General features: G+C 46.6%; 2 protein-coding genes across 2 annotated transcripts in view; one reads left to right on the top strand and one right to left on the bottom strand.

The window, feature by feature from the left end:
• Positions 1 to 18656, bottom strand: part of POMGNT1 (protein O-linked mannose N-acetylglucosaminyltransferase 1 (beta 1,2-)) — a 144966-nt gene that overhangs the window by 98505 nt on the left and 27805 nt on the right. The window lies entirely within an intron of this gene.
• RAD54L (RAD54 like) lies at positions 798 to 18563 on the top strand. The gene is made up of 18 exons (XM_063407150.1): positions 798 to 883; positions 1012 to 1098; positions 2132 to 2251; positions 3008 to 3068; positions 4604 to 4739; positions 5502 to 5571; positions 7597 to 7885; positions 8317 to 8441; positions 9848 to 9998; positions 11133 to 11259; positions 13399 to 13473; positions 13883 to 14013; positions 14113 to 14223; positions 14364 to 14487; positions 14797 to 14875; positions 14972 to 15151; positions 16554 to 16717; positions 17833 to 18563. Exons 1-18 carry the CDS (start codon positions 881 to 883, stop codon positions 18032 to 18034), a joined length of 2235 nt encoding a protein of 744 aa, XP_063263220.1. The 5' UTR covers positions 798 to 880; the 3' UTR covers positions 18035 to 18563.

Below are 18656 nucleotides of genomic sequence, written 5' to 3'. Positions count from 1 at the left end.
AAACAAATTGCGCTGAAATTGCTGCTGCCCTGAGTTTGCTTTTTTGCCCTGAACCCTCACAAATACCCTTTAGGGTGCTCCAAGGGGATTTTCTCTCTGTTCCATGGGTGCAGAAAGCGATGCAGGCCCATAATCAGAGACTTCGGGTCAGCCATTATGTCATGCAGGTAACATCAAACCTGTCAGAACAGGTAAGCTCACAGAATAACCTGAGATTGTGCCAAATTGAGACAAAATCGTGAAGGGACAGCCTCCCCCTGGGCACTGCTCTTTCCTGGGTGCCGAGGGTCACCTGCCTGCTCCTCACAGCACCCGGGGCTGTAATTCCTGCTGCCAGGATTCACTGCAGCCCTGGCCCCGCTCTCTTCTGTCCTGAGTGTGGAGATGTCTCCCTTCACCTCACCGACAGCACCTGAGCTGCTGAAGAGCCAAAGGAAGAGCCTTAATTGCTCATCCCCTTGTACTGATTTCCCCACTGCAGTCATACACCCTGACTCTTTCGCCGTGCAGCATCTGTAGGGCAGCACTGCTCCGGCTTGAAGGGAACAGACCCCTAAGGATCTCTCTTAGGACAGAAAAAAAAATCCTTTTTTTTTTTCTTTTTCTCTCCCAGTCCGTCTTTGAACGTCTCCTTTATTTGACACAGAAATTCATGATAAATCTCACGTCCTCTTATTACTATAGATATATATATAAAAGCAGTGGATTGCATCTCTTTGCCGTACCCCTCCTCCGCGGAGCCCCGAGCGGGTCGAGCCGGCTCGGCGCCGTTCGGCGCTCGCTTGGCCACGCCTGTGTGCGCGGGGCGGAGCCGGCCCGGCGGTTTTCCCGCCAGCGGCGCGCGCGGGCCGTTACCGCGTCCGCGCGCTCCCGTGAGGCGATGGTGGGTAGGGGGCTGGGGGGGGACCGGACCGGACCGGACCGAGGGTCTGTGCCTGTGTCTGTCTCTGTGTCTATATCTGTGCCAGGCACTCCCGGTCCCTCACTGTGTGTGTTGTGCCTCTGTTCCAGAGGAGGAGCCTGGCCCCCAGCCAGCTGGCCAAGAGGAAGGCGGGCGATGAAGATGAGGAAGAGGAGGAGGACTGGCAGCCCCCGACGGTGAGGGGGGGGCTCCGGGACGTGGCCCCGTGTGTGTGTTCTCGGCCCCGCCTGACCCCGCGGCCGTGGCAGAGGGATGCGGGCTGGGGCGGCGCTGCATCCCGGTCACTCCGCGGTGCCTGAGCCTCCCCATCCTCCGGGCATCGCGCCCCCGGTTTATGCTGCCGTAAAAGTTTGTGTCTCGGCATGTGGTCGGTGGCAGAACTTCACAGTGTACAGATGGTGCTTTGTGGTTATGGAAAAACGTAGCCCTGTGAGAGCTTCGAGTGCTGTGTGAAAGGACCGGTGACTGTATGACTGGGAATAGGCTGTTCAAGACTGAATGTTACATATTCTTATACCAGGACACGAGAGGATCAGTTTCACCGATTATCTGTAAGAGACAGTAAAGACCTCGTATAGCCATTCATAATGACAGGACTCCTAGCCCTAATCCTAATTTACAGTTATATTCTATGTAATACAAGTTAAAGAGTCTCACATAATGTTTTCTGTGTCAAATCCATTTTTCCATACCAGCAGGTGTTTGAAACCATGCCTCATGCTGAAGAGGATTGTTTTAAACCAGGAAACAAATCAATAACTTACTTATTTTCATTCTTTTCTAAGTGAAGTACAGTGTTCAGTGTGAGGTCTTTCACCTACATAACACCAGGTGCCATGGAGCCTCTGGGGACTTTGATGTAGTCTGTTCCATGCTACTGACCCTTCCTTTTCTTAATTCTGCTTTTGTCTTTTGACTGGCGGGACAGGGCAAATCTTAGCGTGGACAAGCCTGCCTTTTTACAGGTTAGAAAGTGGTAGTTATTCTCTTAACTAGGAGAATGTTTTAAGCTTCATATAAATGGGACTTTAGGGCGCAGTGACCTTGCTGTGTGAGTCCTGTGGCAGCAATGGCTGTGTGCACTCAGAGCTGCTTGGCTGCCTGGGCGATGGTCCGTGTGCTTTGGTGCTTACTGGGTGTGACTGCAGAGCATCTTCAGCTCTCCCCAGCTGCTCCTGAGTTGTTTGGTTCTGTTTTATTTTTTCCCAGAGCCGGAAGAGGCAGAAGGCAGCTGGTGAAACCGAGAGTGGAGAATGCTACAGGTCGCCTTTCCGCAAGCCCCTGGCTCAGCTGACCAACAGACCCCACTGCCTGGACAGCAGTCAGCACGTGAGTGGGGTTGCTGCTGGTACACACACAGCTCACTCAGCAAGGAGGTCCAAAGTGCCTCCATCACCCCATTTAAACTGAGGTGGAAGAGCCATGGAAGACAAAGGAAGAGCCATGCAGACAAAGTCTTTTGGAAAGGCTTTTTTTCAGCTCCAGCCCTTTAATGTTGAAAGAGCTGCGGTGGGGGAACTTGCTGTAGTGGAAATCCTGAATGAGGGAGTTCTGTGAGTCCCAGGTGAAGGGCAGTACCCAGAGATGTGAGTTGCTTTCCAGGCAGGTGGATCTGATGCTGTCTGCCTGCCCAGTTCTCTCTGGGCTTCCCATAGCCAGATGCTGGACTAGCTGGGTGCTTGCTGATCCAGCATGGATGTCCCTGCAGTGGTGACCCAGCTTCTTTATAGGAAATGAGTTGCCTGACTGAATTACCAAGGCAGGGAGAAGCAATAGCTTTTAAAGAAGTGAATAAAGCCAGTGGATTTAGGAAGATGGGAGCTATGAAAAATCAAATTAATGTATTAGAAAACCCAAAGGGAAATAGTTTTGAGAAGCAGAAGTGGTGGAGGAAATTGTGCTGAATTGTTACTTTCTTCCTTTTGCATAGTCTTGCAAGTAGTTGGAGTTGAACCTTGAGTAGATTAAATAGAGGGACTCTGAGTACTTGGCAAAACTGAGTTCTCAAAAAATGTCCTGGACTTGCTTTCTTGAGCAATCTCTGATTTCAGACTTCTGAAATGTGTTTTCTTTCTGAATTCCTAGGAGGCTTTTATCCGCAGTATTTTGTCCAAACCCTTCAAAGTCCCCATTCCAAATTATAAAGGTAAGATGAGGAGGTTTAAGGATTGTCTGTGTTGGCTGACTCGGGTAAAACAGATGATGCTTAGGCCTGTCAAATATATCTGTGGGGATTATTGTTATTTTTTGCACTGATGCATGTGTTCCAGAAATCCTGACTTAATTTTGAAAGAAAAATACTGCCATATTAGCAAAGTCTTCATATTTCTTACTAGTGTTTAGTTTGGATAATCCTGCATTTCAGAATTGGATTTTATAGTCTTACTGCTATGTATTTGATGTAGTGCCAGGAGATTTTACACTGTATCACAAATACAAAAGCAAAATGAATTCCAAGCCACGAAGGTTTATCATTTAAATAATGATGCTAACAGACAGAAGGCTGAAGTGAAAAAGATTGTATGTGCCAGTTTTATTTCTACTTGGCTTGGTGTGTTGAGCCTCAAGGTGATCTTCAAAATGAGATCGTTTTGAAGTTCAAAGCCTCAGCTGGTTTGAATCAGTGAAACATAAGATCTCAGAAACAAATGGGCCTGTTCATGTCCCCTGCTTCCCCTTCACCCTCGAGCTGAAAAACCCGAACGCAGATCAACCAGTTTCACTTAAACTTTAGTTATAAAAATGTCTGTAAGCAGCCACTGAATATGGAATGACAAGCCCCAAAAGAGTTTGGCAAAGCTTCTGGAGAAGCGGATTTGTCAGGAGGCTCAAACAGAGCTGTAACTGGGAAAGCTGCTTTCTGTGGCTGTTACCTTGCTCTACTAATTGGGAGAAGTGGCTGTTCCTTGTGCTCTTTCTTGTTGTGTGTGTGTTGCTGCCTCAGCTTGTGATACACTCCTGTTCTGCAAGGAGCTGTAGTAAACAGCAGACAAACAGACTGAATCTTTTTCAAGCAAAATCAATTCTAGGAGCACAGTTGCCCGAGTTTTGATGAGAAAAAGGATTTTTATCTATGTTCTTTTGTTCATCTCCATTTCAGAAGTGACATCAAAATACAGTACTAGGAAAAGGGACTTATGCTTGGTTTCTGCTTTTCACAGAAATTGGCTCCAAGGCCAAATATCTACTATTGCTCAGCAGAGAGAAAATAATACCCCAGAGCAGGTAGTGGCAGTGTGGTGCTGTAGAACTTTGTCACTGTTAAAGGTCAATTCCTGACCTTGCATCAAAGATACAACTTTGGCTGAGGCTGGGTTAGATGACCCTGAAAGAGGATTTCATCCAGCATATTCTAGATGTAGGAGTGTATTTGTTGAGCTGTACATTCTGGAATCCTCCTCAACTTTAAAAAAACTAGAACAACCGCTTTGGGTGAGCAGTGCCATTGCTCCATCTTTGCCTCTGTTCCTTCGTTCTGTTTTTTCCTGCTGCAGAGCTTCCCACTGTGTGCTGCCAAACAACGGCCTCGCTTAGGTTTGCTGTCTGCACCAGCAGTGTGTGCACCTCCACTCCAGCACCCAATTAATTCACTGTTCCTGAGTGCAATCAGGCTCTGCTGCGAGGCTGTGCTTGCTCCCAGGAAGATGTGGTTGTTTGAGCTGTGCCTTTGTTTGCTTTCAGGGCCCCTGGGCTTGCGCTCGCTGGGTGTCAAACGGGCGGGACTGAGGGGTCCTCTCCATGACCCATTTGAGGAGGGAGCTCTGGTGCTGTATGAGCCCCCGGTGCTGAGTGCCCATGACCAGCTGAAAATGGACAAGTGAGTCATCACCTGGCATGAATGCTGCACCTCTGACCTCTTTTTGGGTGTACATTTATGTGCTTTTCTCCCAAATGTGTTTGGGCTGGGGTCTGAACGTCAAGGGGAGTTTGGTTTCAAGTATTCTGCCAGGATTGGTTCAGGTGTGGTTACAATCAAAGAAGAACCCATGCTGGATTGTTTGTGTTCTTTCACTGACTGTTCCATCTCTCATGCATCAGAAATTTAAACCTGTTGCAAGGAATGAGCATACACGCATGGAGAAGTTGCTCAGAAAATCTCATGGCTTAGTTAGTCAGGAAACTTCAGCATCTGATGACAAGCAGAGGGAGATGACTGTCAAATGTTAGGCTGCTTACTGGTTTTTATTCTGAAGTAGTTTCTTTTTTGCCTATGTTATAACTTTAAAAGGCTGTCAACTGGATCTTCATTGACAGAGGGAGGGGTTTCTGTCTCCAGAAGTTTAGTTACAATATTGTTATAGAAACAAGAAAAACAAAACTGACTTCGTAACTGTGTCTGAACCACATTCTAGCTGTGTTTTGATCACAGCCCACATACATGGTTTCACTGATGTTTCAGACCATGGGTAGGTCTCTAACTTAATTCTCAAAGCTGAATTAATCCATTTTTCACTTTCTTGTTTGAAGTTGCTTCCCCTGTGCCACAGGGGAGTCCTCAGTATAGCAGTGATATTTAACGAAACCTAAACATGTGCCAAATTTGTTAATCACTCTCTTCTTCCTTGACTGCCTCCTGCAGGGACAAGGCACCTGTCCATGTCGTGGTGGATCCTGTCCTCAGCCGTGTTTTACGACCCCATCAGAGAGAAGTAAGCTTTCCATTGGGACCTGAGGATTTGCTCCATTTCAAAAAGCTGCATTTCCTCTGCCAGAGTTGTTACAGGTCTGCGTAGACCTCACAGACTGACAGTGTAACAGACTCTAATCTGTTGCAAATACCAAGTGAAACTTTTGTTTTAAGCATCCTCTGAGAGGCCTGAATGCTGATGATACTCCCTGTCCCTTTTCAAGCAAAGAGTCAGGGCTGAAAGTCCTGCTTTTACTTACCTTGAAGTCTGGAGATGTAGCTCTGCTGGGTGGAATTCAGAGTGGAAGGTGATGGGATATAGTTGCATTAAACTAGATTGCAGCCCAGTTTTGAGTCAGGCAGGGCAGACTATCCACCACTGTTTTACTGCTCCGCAGAACTGATTTGATCTGCAGTCACTGAGGCAGCAAACACTGAGGCTTCAATTTCTGGTACTGTGGTTCCTAACAAAGTGTAGAGTAGGTTCCTACTTTGGTGTGCTTTGTTTGGGGGCTGCCCTTGGTAGGTGTGAGCTGTGCCTGACCTATGCAGACTTGAAATTTGACAGTGGAGACGGCCAAAAATATTTTATGTTGTAAATACGTGCAACACTGTAATATGGCAGCAGTGAGTACAACACTCCAAATATCTGATGTAGGCTTCTGGACAGCTCGAAGTTCATCCCAGATACAGTATATTATCATTTAAGCCTGGAGGGAGCACAGATGGAAGCTGTGGTTGCTGATCTTGCAGGCTGAGCAGGTCAAGCTAGATGTGTCCCTGCATGGGAGATCTTCAGATAGCTCTGAGAGCGTAGACTGCTCATGGTGTGTAGTTTTATCTCAGATCTGGTAATGAACCTGTGACCCGATGTCATACTCCTCTCTGGCTACATAGCTGGAGGCACTCTGGTTTTGGGTAAGCTGCTGCCTGCTGGTGCTTTTGTCAAGTAATCAAAGTTGTTGGTGTTCTAGGCACACTGTTTTTTGACAGGTAAATGTCAATGATAAAGCAGTTTCTGCTCTAGGCTGACTAATAAGTCTCTGCCTACTAAGATTTCTATGCTGCTTTATTCAGCTGATACTCCTACATAGCTGTACAGCTCTGCTCCAACTTTGTTATAACTTTTGCCCAGGTGCTGGTTCTGCAGCAAAATGCAGTCTTACAGTCAGTAGTGTACTTCATAATTGTTCAACTGGCTTAAATAAATTCCACTAGCCTGTTACTAAAAGCCTGAGAAAGAAAGAAAAGGACTTAAAAGTGCAGGTCAAGGGGCTCCATCTTCAAGTCCTAAGTAGTGGAGCAGAGGATGAATCCTTGCAGGTGTGTTTAGCTTGTATATTCCCAGCACAATGCCCTGGTTTTCTTTGACTCTCCTATCATCACATGGTCCAGGAACATTTTGAAGTTTGTCTCTTCTCCCCCTTTTATCTGTCTCAGTGATGTGTCAGAGCCTAATGCAGGGCTGAGCTCTTCTCCCACCATGTGACGTGGGTTATAACCTCAGCCCTGTGCCTTCTCTAAAGCTAAATCTGCTTTGGACCTTGAGCCCCAGGTGAGTCACTGCTTCTAGGCAGAAATGATGAGGGCTGATGATGGTGTTCTGGGAATTATTTGGGCAGCAGAAACAACTCTACGCACTCTTGATTCTTTAAAATTACTTGATTTGGTGGTGTTAAGATGATAAACCTCTTTGAAATGATTGATGCATGTTAGTTCATGACCAGGCCCTGTGTAATGCAGCCAAGGGTAGAAATTTCTGGGAATTCATGTTAGGAAGCTGGTTAGAATTGTACAAGTAAAAGGTAGCAAGATTTAGTGCATGTTGTGACGTATGTGTTGGCACCAGTAGTGCTGTTTCACTAGAGATGTGGCAGCATTTTAGCTGTGCCTCGGGTGATTTCCCTCTGTCTCGTTAGAGCACTGCATGTCCCCAGGGATGTGTGTTCTACGCAGATCTGTTGTGCTGTCAGTCCTGTGTGTTTGGTAAAGATGTTGTCACTCTGCTGGTGTTCCATCCTGCTCTGACAGAACGATTTTTTGGCAGGGGGTGAAATTCCTCTGGGACTGTGTGACGAGCCGGCGGATCCCTGGGAGCCATGGCTGTATCATGGCAGACGAAATGGGGCTGGGCAAAACTCTCCAGTGCATCACACTCATGTGGACACTTCTCCGGCAAAGCCCGGACTGCAAGCCCGAAATAGAGAAAGCCGTGGTGGTATCTCCCTCCAGCCTGGTGAGGAACTGGTACAATGAAGTGGAGAAGTGGCTGGGGGGAAGGATCCAGCCGCTGGCCATCGATGGAGGCTCCAAAGATGAGATTGACCGTAAGCTAGGTACAGAAATGTTTGCAGTCTGGAAATTTGGCTGGTTGGGGTCAAAATCTTGCCTTGGAAATAGGCTACAGTATCATGTAAACATCTCTGAGCAGTCACTGGATCACTGCAGACTGATGGCTGTCTCTCCACTAACATGTTTAGATCTGGCCCTTACATGTTTGCTAATAGTTGATCTTTTGCCATAATCCAAATCTAGCTGGGTGTTAGAGTAGTCCCAGTGCTCTTATTTTACCTCAACCAAAAGGCAGGAAAGGAGGCAGAAGGGACATGGAAATGGGAACAGTTGTGGAAAAAGAGAATGGGTATATATGGGTGGAAGGGTTTTCTTAAAATTTTAAGGCAAATGTTTTGATCATTTGACCTATTTTCTATTAGTTTTCCTCATCCCTTTTACTTTTTCCCTCCCTTTTTCCCTTTCCCATCTGCAGTTGGCTTTATGAGCCAGCGTGGCCTGCGAGTGCCTTCCCCCATCCTGATCATCTCCTATGAGACGTTCCGGCTGCACGCCGAGGTGCTGCAGAAGGGCAGCGTGGGGCTGGTCATCTGTGATGAGGTATGGGGACACCTTCAAGGGGAATCCATTCCTGGTGTTTTCCCAACATCTGGGTGAAACTGGATCTGCTTTCTTAAAAGGAGAGTGGACAAGACTTAGCTGTGGACAGCTTTCAGAGGCTCTAAATAAGATTAGCCATACTGTGTGAGCCTGAATGGGAGAGATGTCTTCATGATATGAAGAAAATCATATTATTCAAATCATATTATTCAACTGGATTTTCTTCAAGATATGAAGAAAATCCAGTTGGTGGTAACTGCATCCACTTGTGGGTCTCTGATGGGTCCCTACTGGGGCCCTCTCCATGTGAAATATGTGCCAGAAGGGAGGTGCATGCCTGTCTCTGTTGGTAGTGCCCTGGCTTAGTGATTTTCATGCTTGAGGTGTGTCAAGCTCTGCTTTTACATAGCTGAAATGGAGGGGGTTTTTTTCATTTGTCATTCCCTATTTGTGGTTATAGGTAGTGAGAGCCAGAGATTTGCTTTGAAGGACAAATAAAACAAGTACCCTCTGCCTCCTTGAAACAATTAGACTAGGGCCTGGCAGGGGTTGAGGTGTCCTCTGCTGGGTGGAAGGAATTTATTAAATAGCGATGCCACCCAGTGGTTCGGCTTTGTATTTGCCAGAACAGTGCCAAGAGGGGCCTAAAAAGAGTGAGTGTCTTCAGGGGTGCAGCTCCCATAAACCTTTTATCTATGAGTTCGTGACTGCCCACACTTCTCAGTGACCCTGGAATGGGGGCAGCACCTAGGGAGTCTGGGAACCCACGTCCTTGGCCTTGTGGCTTGTATACATTTCCAATAAATGCCCACCTCTGCTGCAGTCTGGCACTTGTGAAAAGCATCTTATCACTTGTGCTATGTCCTACCCAGCACTCAAATGCTAATAAAGTTGCTTTTCCCAGACATGAGAAATGGGGCCTGTATTCAGATTACCCCTGTAAGAGGTGAAGAACCTCTTTTTATTACTGTGCAAAGGTCTGGCAATCCTCTGTTTAAGTGGACTGAGTGGCTTGTGGTCTTGACCTTGAGTGAAGCAGTTTTACTGGTCCAGAGATCAGTGCTTGTGTTGATATCTGAAAACATTCCCATCTTAGAACAGGAAACAGTTCTTGGAGTTATATTGTGTGATGGTTGTTATTTTCATGGTAGACTTTCTTGCCAGGGTGGAGCTCAGATATCCCTGGTCTGGGAAGCTTGTAGTGTCTTGTTTCATCACATAATGGCTTCAGGTTTTTCACTAGATCCTTGTCTTTGAAACAAGTGTGTTACAACACTCTACTCCACTATCAGGAATGAGAAAAGTGGTGAGATGCCTTTTATCAGTACTGATGTGGCTCTCCAAGCTGCTTCCTAACAGGGCCACTGTATTCATCAACCTTATTCCTTTTCTCTGATTTTTTACAGGGCCATAGACTGAAAAACTCTGAAAACCAAACTTACCAGGCTCTCAACAGCTTAAACACACCTCGACGGGTCCTTATCTCAGGCACCCCTATTCAGAATGACCTGCTGGAGTATTTCAGCCTGGTGCACTTTGTCAATTCGGGCATCCTGGGTAAGAGATGGATGTGGGATATGGGAGGGAGGGGAAGGTGCTGGCCAGGCTTCCCTCAGTGCCAGCAAAAGCAACAGCTGGGACATTGGTGAAAAATCATGTCAGGGACTTGTAACTGGATGATCTCTTAAGGTCATTTCCACCTCAAATCATTTTGTGATTCTATGAGACTGAGTCTTTTTCAGTTTATATAGGTCAGGGTGCCCTGTTCTAGAGGCTGTGTATCATATGAGCTCTGTTTCAACAAGATTCTGATACAGAGTACACCAGTCTAACAGATATTTTGGAAGGGGAATCAATTAAGGTGAAATGAATATGTGAAACTGAGTGCTACTGTAAATGATTTCCTTTTTCTTCACACATGATTGTCTCAGGTTGTTGGACATCCAGTCCAAGAGGCTTCTCATTAATTCCAGAGCATGCACAACTCTAGTTAAACACAAGGCATCAGATTCTTAGTCTTGCAAGCAGAATTTGGGCTGTGTCTGTTTCTGTTCAGCCGTGTTGCCCCCAGGAGTTCTCAAGGAATGGATGGAATGGGGTGGTAGATGTTCTGCATCTGCTTTTTTGGTGTGCTTCAATTTTGGGTAGTTATTACAGGGAGCTGATGGGATTTTGCCTGCCCCCCTTGACCTGTACTTTGGGAAGGATTACTCTCCCTGTAGTTGCAGTTCGTTCTCTCTGAGATGAGGTTAATGGTGTAAGTACTGCAGCAGAGCTGCAAGCACTCAGTAGGCATTCTTCCCGCTTTCAGCCTGTGGCCAGTAATAAGCAACTGATTACAGATAATTTTGAAGAAGGCACAGATAATGCCTGTGCTGTTGTTTGCAAGGACAAAATCTGGGAATAAAAGTATAACTAGGATGCAAAAGAAGTATGTGCGTGACTGTGTAAGTAAAATTGTGTGACCTTTGGCTTTGCACTGTTGTTGGAGTACAAAATGATTATCTGTTGTTCTGATTTGTCTGCCTTGTGTGAGGTTTTTTTTGCTAGAAAAAAAGGCAATTTTATGGATGGAATGAGGGTTTGTTTTATCTGCTGGGCTCGGTTTGGGGTGTGGTAAGTGGGGCTGTGGGATGCTGATCAAAGGTTCTTTGGTAGTAGTTGTCACCTTTTCACTTTTGTTTTATACAGGAACTGCACAGGAATTTAAAAGACATTTTGAAATGCCCATCTTGAAAGGAAGAGATGCAGATGCAAGTGAAGCTGAGCGACACAAGGGAGAAGAGAGGCTTAAAGAGCTGATCAGTATTGTGAACAGGTGAACTTCATCCCTCTTCTCTTTGCAGAGCTTTTGCTTAAGCCCTTTGCATAAGCCCTGCTATCTTTCCAAATTATAGTTGTAGCTGTAATGAATTGTCTTGCCTGTTATGTCTATTCAGCAAGCGATTGTGCAAATATTTATTGCCTGAGAAATCCACGTAGCATGGAGGTTTAGTCTGATAAATGGAACTGACATGGCACAGTCAGCTCAGTCACCCCCAAGCAGTACTCCCAGATACTGAATTATTATTTGACTCCTATGTTTCTGTTTTCTCCTGGGATCTGGATAGTCAGGCAGCATCCTTTTACTTATGTTATCTACAAATGTGGGCTGGATCAGACTTGAGATCCATCCAGCCCAGATGTTGAGGAGCAGAAGGAGTACAGAGAATGTCACTCAGTCCTGCTGTTGATTGCCCAAGTCACAGAAGAGCCCAGCTCACACTTGCACAGTTTTGCTGGCTCTGTAGGGCTGATAGGACACACTACAAGTCTCAGAGATGGGACTTCTGATCTTCTGTGATGTGAAGTGCTGTCTTATTTATCTTTGGTTGATTTGTGGTACTTGTTTAAACATGTTTTTTCTTCATGAGTACAACCAATTTATTCACATCTGCTGGAAATTGCTTGGCTCTCTAAGAACTTTCTAGAAAAGACTCTTGAATTCTCAGCATTGCTGGTGTCTTCAGGTTTTTTTTCTGATTGATTATTTGTTGTTTGTGAGTTTTGTTTGGTGGTTTTTGGTTGCTTGGTTTATTTTGGCTTTTTAACCTGATCTTTTGCAGCCATCACAAATAAATCCTGCAGTTCATAGTCAGGGTAAATTAGATTTCACACTAAGTAGAGTCACTCCATAGAGACAGTCCTGACCTTGACTCAGAGCAGCTTGCAGAAACCTAAGGAAAAGAAAAGGTCGGGAGGAGAAAAGCTTATTCCTTCTTGAGATGCATTTATTTCTTTTTATAGCTGATGAAAAATGGACGTAAAGGTGTGTTCAGGAATGCCTGTGCCTGGCTCTGTTGAGATCGGTGTCCTTTCCTTTATTGTGCAACAGTCATGGTACACAAATAGGGAAGACAAGCACAGATGAGTCTGTTGAATTTGGTAGGAATTACAAATGGGACAGTGATGCAAAGACATATGGAATCATAGAGGCAAGGCTGGAAGGGCCCTGGAGAGGGCATCTAGTCAGTCTTGCTGTCCTGAGGAAGAAGGTGCTAGACCTAAACCCTCTCTTAACCCCCACCCAGCACTGAAGACCTTGCAGTTTTTCCTAGGACACCTTTTCCAGGGCACCACTGTCTCTGTAGTTAGAAAATGCTCTTAATGTGTAACATAAATCTTCCTTACTGCAGTTTAAGCCTATTACTTTTCATCCTGCTGCTTATGGGTTCGGAGACCAGATTATTCCTTTATTTACCAGCCTTTGACTCATTTTGGGGTTGTCATATATCCCTGCTGTCTTTCTTCTGTAGGTTTTGTAACATATTTTTGATGCTTCCTGGCAGAACTGGGTTTCTGCACCTCTTACTCTGGTTGCTCAGCTCAGCACTTTTTCTAGTATATTCCACCTTTTCTGAAGTGTGGCAAAACTGCTCCCTGAGTCATTTCCAGGGCCAAAGGATATGTCCTTTGCTGGAATCTTGGGCCAGGCCATGAGCCCATTTTGGGTGAGGATGGCTGCTGAGTTATTAAATGGGGAGTTGCCTGCCTGTACTTTGGGTTATGCCCACCCAGTTTGTGGTGGTTGACCCCTGTACTTGTTTGCTGTCTGTGCTGCTGGTCTGTTGTAGCTCAAATTGCAAATGCCTTTGGTAGTCTGAGGAAGAGCAGAGTTTCCCCTGTGACTGAACTCTCTGTGTAGGTGGAATCACGTCTGATCCCTCCAAATCTCATGAACCACACTGGAAGCCTCACAAAGACAATGGCTTATATGGGGCTCTGTAATATGGCTTCATGTGGATTGTGGGTGTCTGGCCTCTGCCTTGTGTTGGACTGTCACAGACCTTTGCAGAGAAAATATCAAAAGGGCTGTCTGTTGACCACATGAGGAATAATAGCAATAAAACAGATTTATATTCAGTAGAAGTGATCCAAGAGTCATCCAAGCGTCTGATCTTAATTTCTCTCCCTGCAGGTGTTTAATTCGGAGAACTTCAGACATCCTGTCCAAATACCTGCCAGTGAAGATTGAACAGGTGGTCTGCTGCAGGTACCAAAAAGCATCTGCTGTGTCTGGGAAATAATGGAAGCAACAGGAAAGACTGAAAAATTGCAATAAGCCCTTCAATTCTTGTGGTGACAGCTTCCCTCTAGGAATGAGGTTGTAGCCATTGACAATATGTTGCTTTTCCTCCTGAAGCCACAACCCACAACTGGTGGTTCTGCCAGCCAGCTGGTGAGGTCTGGGCAGCCGTGTATTGCAGAGCCCTGGGCTGTGCAGTCTCTGCAAGCTTCCCTTCCAGCTCTGGAAGACAGCAATACTCTACCAGCAGCCTTGGGGGCAGTTCTAGGCTGTTTGTGTGTAGCTAGAAAAACTGGGCTGAAAGGAGCTCTCTGTGTAGATGGAGTTAGGGCACTTGTTTGGAGGCTGGGACTGCAGAGCTCTTGTTGTGTTTCAGACTGACACCTCTGCAGAATGAGCTGTACAAGAACTTTCTGAAGCAAGCCAAGCCTGTGGAGGAGCTGAAGGAAGGCAAAATCAGTGTGTCATCTCTCTCTTCCATCACATCCCTGAAGAAGCTCTGTAATCGTGAGTTGTTCACATGGGTTTGGGTTTTGCACTAGTGGTGAAGCTTTTTTGGGTCTCCCTTGTGCACTCCACAGTCTCTGAGCTCTGTTTATTCCCCAGATCCTGCTCTTATCTATGATAAGTGTGTAGAAGAGGAAGAAGGATTTATGGGAGCCCTGGGCTTGTTCCCTTCTGGCTACAGCACCAAATCTCTGGAGCCCCAGCTTTCAGGTATGGTGGAACTCAGCAGTACAGGTGTGCTGCCTAACACAGGCAGCTATAAGACTGTATTCAGCACCTTACCAAGTGTCCTTCCAGGGTCTGGAATTTGGGAATTCTGCTCTAGCTTTTTCTCTTTCCTTTTTATCCAGGAAAGATGCTGGTTTTGGATTACATCCTTGCTGTTACCAAAAGCACCAGTAATGACAAGGTGGTTTTAGTGTCTAACTACACTCAGACTCTGGATCTATTTGAAAAGCTCTGCAGGAACAGAAGGTTTGTCTTTAAATCTCAGTAGTTTAATCCTACTAGACAGTACTTGTTGCTTATGCTGTAAAAGAACTGTCTATTTCTACACTTTCTATCAGCAGGAACTTGTGATCTGTCTTTTAGCTCAGGTGCTCCTGAATTGGAACTAATGCAGCTTGTGCTTTGTCTGCTGGCATCACTCAGCAAAAGATCTCTGGGCCTCTGCTAATGTTTCTAAACCCCACTCTGTTACAAAGCTGTTGGTGACAGATTTTTCTTAGGTAGGATGCTCTAAAGGTGGCAGCAGTCTGATTGAGTCGGTGCTGTGTGTTCCAGGTATTTGTATGTCCGGCTGGACGGCACCATGTCCATTAAAAAGAGAGCAAAGATCGTGGAGCGATTCAACAGCCCCTCGGTGAGTAGAACCTGCCAGGCGTCAGCAGCTCTCCTGCCTGCTCTGAGTGAAAGCACAGCTGCCTCTGCAGTCTAACCCAAGGCTGCCTCTTTCCAGAGCCCTGAGTTCATCTTCATGCTGAGCAGCAAGGCAGGTGGCTGTGGTTTGAACCTGATCGGGGCCAACAGGCTGGTGATGTTCGACCCCGACTGGAACCCAGCCAACGACGAGCAGGCCATGGCCCGCGTGTGGCGGGACGGGCAGAAGAAGATGTGCTACATCTACCGCCTGCTCTCGGTGAGGCAAACTCAGACTGCCCTCTCCTCCTCAGTGTGGGGCTCTGGGTGCCAGCCCAGACTGCATCTGCTGTGGTTGGGGCCAGAAGGGAAAAACTCTTCTGTGTTGGTGACCAGAATTGATTGGAACTTAGTTGCTTCCTACCCTTAGATGTGTTGCCATGGAAAACCATGAAGGTTCTAGCTGGAGGGTCATTACTGCAGCCCTTGTTTTCTAGCAGTGGCTGGCTTCTGAGAAATAGAAACAACTGTGGCTTTGCAGATAAGATGTTCCTTTGAAGTCATTTAGGCATCTGACTTCTTTAATTTCATGGGGTGTCTGATGCAGGAGTTGCTGCTTTTCAGTCAGGCTGCAGTCTGTTTTGTTGGGTGTACGTGTACTTTAGAAACAGCAAGTACGTTCCTGGAATTACTAGCAGTATTTGGGATGGAGCTGCCAGTGAGCAGATGGGGTAGCTGCTCTGTAGAGGAAAACCATGAAGGAGACTGCTCCTTTCAGGCTGCTCTAACACTTTGTCCAGCAGTGCCAGTAGCGATTACTGCTTAGAAGTGTCTCCTCTGCCCTTATTCACCTCTCATTAGTTAACACTGGTTTTTTTATTTTGGTTGAGGGGAGAAGTTGTGGGGTTGGGTTTTTTTGTGCGTTTTTGTTTGTTTAGTTTTTTTTTTTTTTTGTGTAAGCTTAAGTTCCTTGGTCAATTATTATTTTTACTTTGAGAAAACAGACATTCTTTGCCCATCTTTTCTTAATAGATTTCTTCTCTGACCTTGCTGCACTTGGGAGCAGGGAGTTCCTTTGCTTTTAGAAATAGGAAATCAGTCTGCAAATCATGACTAATCACCCCCCTCCTTGGTATTACATTTGTTTGCAAAACAGACATTTTGCTCTTAGATTTTTGCCTTAGAAATAGAGCATGCTGGGCTTTCTGCACATCTGTTCTGGAAGCAGACATCTCCCTCCAGGCAGGTTGTGATTGATCTGTGTGTGGGTGAACCAGAAAATAGTGCTGATGTTTGTGTCACCCAGGGCTAGACCTTGTAGCTGCTTCTTAGGGAGATTGTGGTTGGGAGTTTTTGTCAGGGAGCAGCTGTAGCTGCTCAGCTCCTTTCCCTTCCTTCCTATCAGCACAACCTGGTGCAGTGTGAGCTTTGGCCATCAACGGCAGTTCCACCTCTTCCTCTCCATATCTCCACTGGATCCATTCCTGCAGCCACAGGGAAAGAGTTGGGTTAGATGTGCAACAAAACACATGCTTGGAGTGCAGCTACTGAAACTTGCCTGTACAGGCAAGGCACTGAGTGGTCCCGACAGCTTAGTGCCATCTGATCTGTGACACTTTCCCCATGCAGAGCTCCTTTAACACCAGTGTTCCACCTGTGCTTCATCTCTGACTTGCCTGTAGACAGGGACCATAGAGGAGAAGATATTCCAGCGCCAGACCCACAAGAAAGCCCTGAGCAGCTGCGTGGTGGATGAGGAGCAGGATGTAGAAAGGCATTTCTCCCTTGGGGAGCTGAAGGAGCTCTTCACGTTGAATGAGCCCACCACCAGCGACACCCATGACAAGTGAGTATTCTGAATGATTCAGGGCTGGCATAGCAGAAGTTTCATTGTGTAATTCAGGGGTCTCCCAGGCAGGAGGAAGTCCAGAGAGTGCTTCTGAAGCTGTTAACCACCTAGAAATGAGCACTTCCTTGTTGTCCTCCTTTTTTTGTTGTCTGGAAAAGCTGTGCTGGCTGGACAAGTGAGCAAACTATGTTGTAGCTGCCTGTTTTGGAGACTGAAATACTGCAGCTAATGAAAAGAGAAAAACTGATTAGAGCTGTTCAAATTGATGGAGCCTAACTTGGTCCTTTCTTACTGTTCCCTTCCTACTGAACTGGTGAACAAAAGCTGAACTGCTTCCATGCTAGGGCTTCTCCATTGGCTAAGAATTCATTAAGCCAGCCCAAGTGCTGTTCTGGCAACTAAAAGAATACTCTTTTCCATTGTCTGCCCTTCTTCCCCAGCCCAGAGACCTGTGCTATTATAACCACCAGAAAGAGGATAGGGAGTGCAGCAAAAATACTTCACTGTGAAAATTAAGACTCCTAATTCAGGCCAGAAGTGAAGAGGATTAGTTTTAAGCTGTATCAAAGCTTAGCTCAGTGTAGGTATCCATTCTGCATGGCAACAGCCTTTGCTGGCCCAGCTGCTGCTGCTCTTTGTCTCCTGAAGTGACAGCTCAATGGGGCATCTCTAAAACAGCCTGAGCACAACCTGGTGGCTGTGCTGGGAGCCAGGATGGAGTGGTTTGGAGCGTGGTGTGCTCTTAGAATTTAGGAGTCCTGATGCAATAATCATGAGGTGTTAGCAGCAGTCACTTGAGATCTGCCTTAAGCAACATCCCCCACCTTTTGAGAGAAACTCTTCCTGAACTTCCTCTGGGTCTTGCTGGACCATTCCCAAATGGTTAAACTGAAGAGGGACTGCCATTGGAAACAGAACCCCCAGGTTTTCAAAATGTGTAAGTCACTCCTTACCTGTCACACACACCAGAAGGTAGTTGTGTGTTGAAATGAAACGCAGTAGTAATTCAGAAACTGAAAATCCAGCTCCAGGGGGAGTTAATCCCCAAACGTTACTGGGCTGCAGAAGCAGCAGAGGAGCCTTGGCCTGACCTTGCTGTGGCCCTGTTGCAGGATCAAGTGTCGCCGCTGTGTGAACGGGCAGCAGGTGCGGCCCCCTCCCGACGGCTCTGACTGCACCTCGGACCTGTCCCAGTGGCACCACTGCTCGGACAAGCGGCGGCTGCAGGACTCTGTGCTCAAGGCTGCGTGGGACGCCGCTGTCACCTTCACCTTCTATCAGCACTCCCATGAGGAGCAGCGAGGGATTCCCTAGCAGCTGACTGTCCCCTGTGGGGGCAAGGGCAGGCTCTGTGGCAGCCTGCCCCACTTGGGTTCCTTTCAAGGAAAGGGGCAGTGTGTAGCTGTGCATGCTGGACTGTTGTGTGGCTGTGGGACAGCAGAACAGCGTGGCTCTGGACTGGCTGGAAGGCCCTTGGCCATGTTCTGTCTGCTGCAGCAGCAAGGAGTCAATGGCTTTTTCCCTGCTGTTGTATTGTGTGCCTGAAAAACAGCCCCTGAGAACAACGGGACCTTGCATGCTCAATCAGATTTAGCACTGGTTCTCTTGCCTTTGGTGTCTGCTTTCTACTCAGCCAGGTTTTGTCTTGAAGTCTGAGCCAGGAGTTTTATAGCACTTGATGTGCAGTCAGATTTTTTCTTTGACAGCTGTGGCTTACAGCTGGTCATCAAAACTTGCAGGATCCATTTTTGCTGTGAAATGTGAACCTTGCTGATTACTTGGGAACAAGAGGATTTTGTACAGGGAGGAAAAAAATTTAGCTCGTATGTTGAACATCTGGCCTGAAAGATCATGCAAGCAGTAGGAAATCAAGCTCTATTCCAGTAACTCCATTTCTAAAACCACTTGCTTTGTTATGGGCAGGATCCCCTGATCT

The sequence above is a fragment of the Prinia subflava genome, chromosome 10 (genome assembly GCF_021018805.1).
Source record: "Prinia subflava isolate CZ2003 ecotype Zambia chromosome 10, Cam_Psub_1.2, whole genome shotgun sequence".
NCBI lineage: Eukaryota > Metazoa > Chordata > Aves > Passeriformes > Cisticolidae > Prinia > Prinia subflava.
Note: the sequence above shows the minus strand (reverse complement) of the source record. Positions and strands in the feature narration are given on the sequence as shown.

Bases quoted from the DNA above. Each gene is read 5' to 3' on its own strand.
- RAD54L (XM_063407150.1), top strand. The intron at 1,099-2,131 runs GTGAGGGGGGGG...ATTTTTTCCCAG, and splicing joins AGGACTGGCAGCCCCCGACG to AGCCGGAAGAGGCAGAAGGC. The intron at 16,718-17,832 runs GTGAGTATTCTG...GCCCTGTTGCAG, and splicing joins ACCAGCGACACCCATGACAA to GATCAAGTGTCGCCGCTGTG.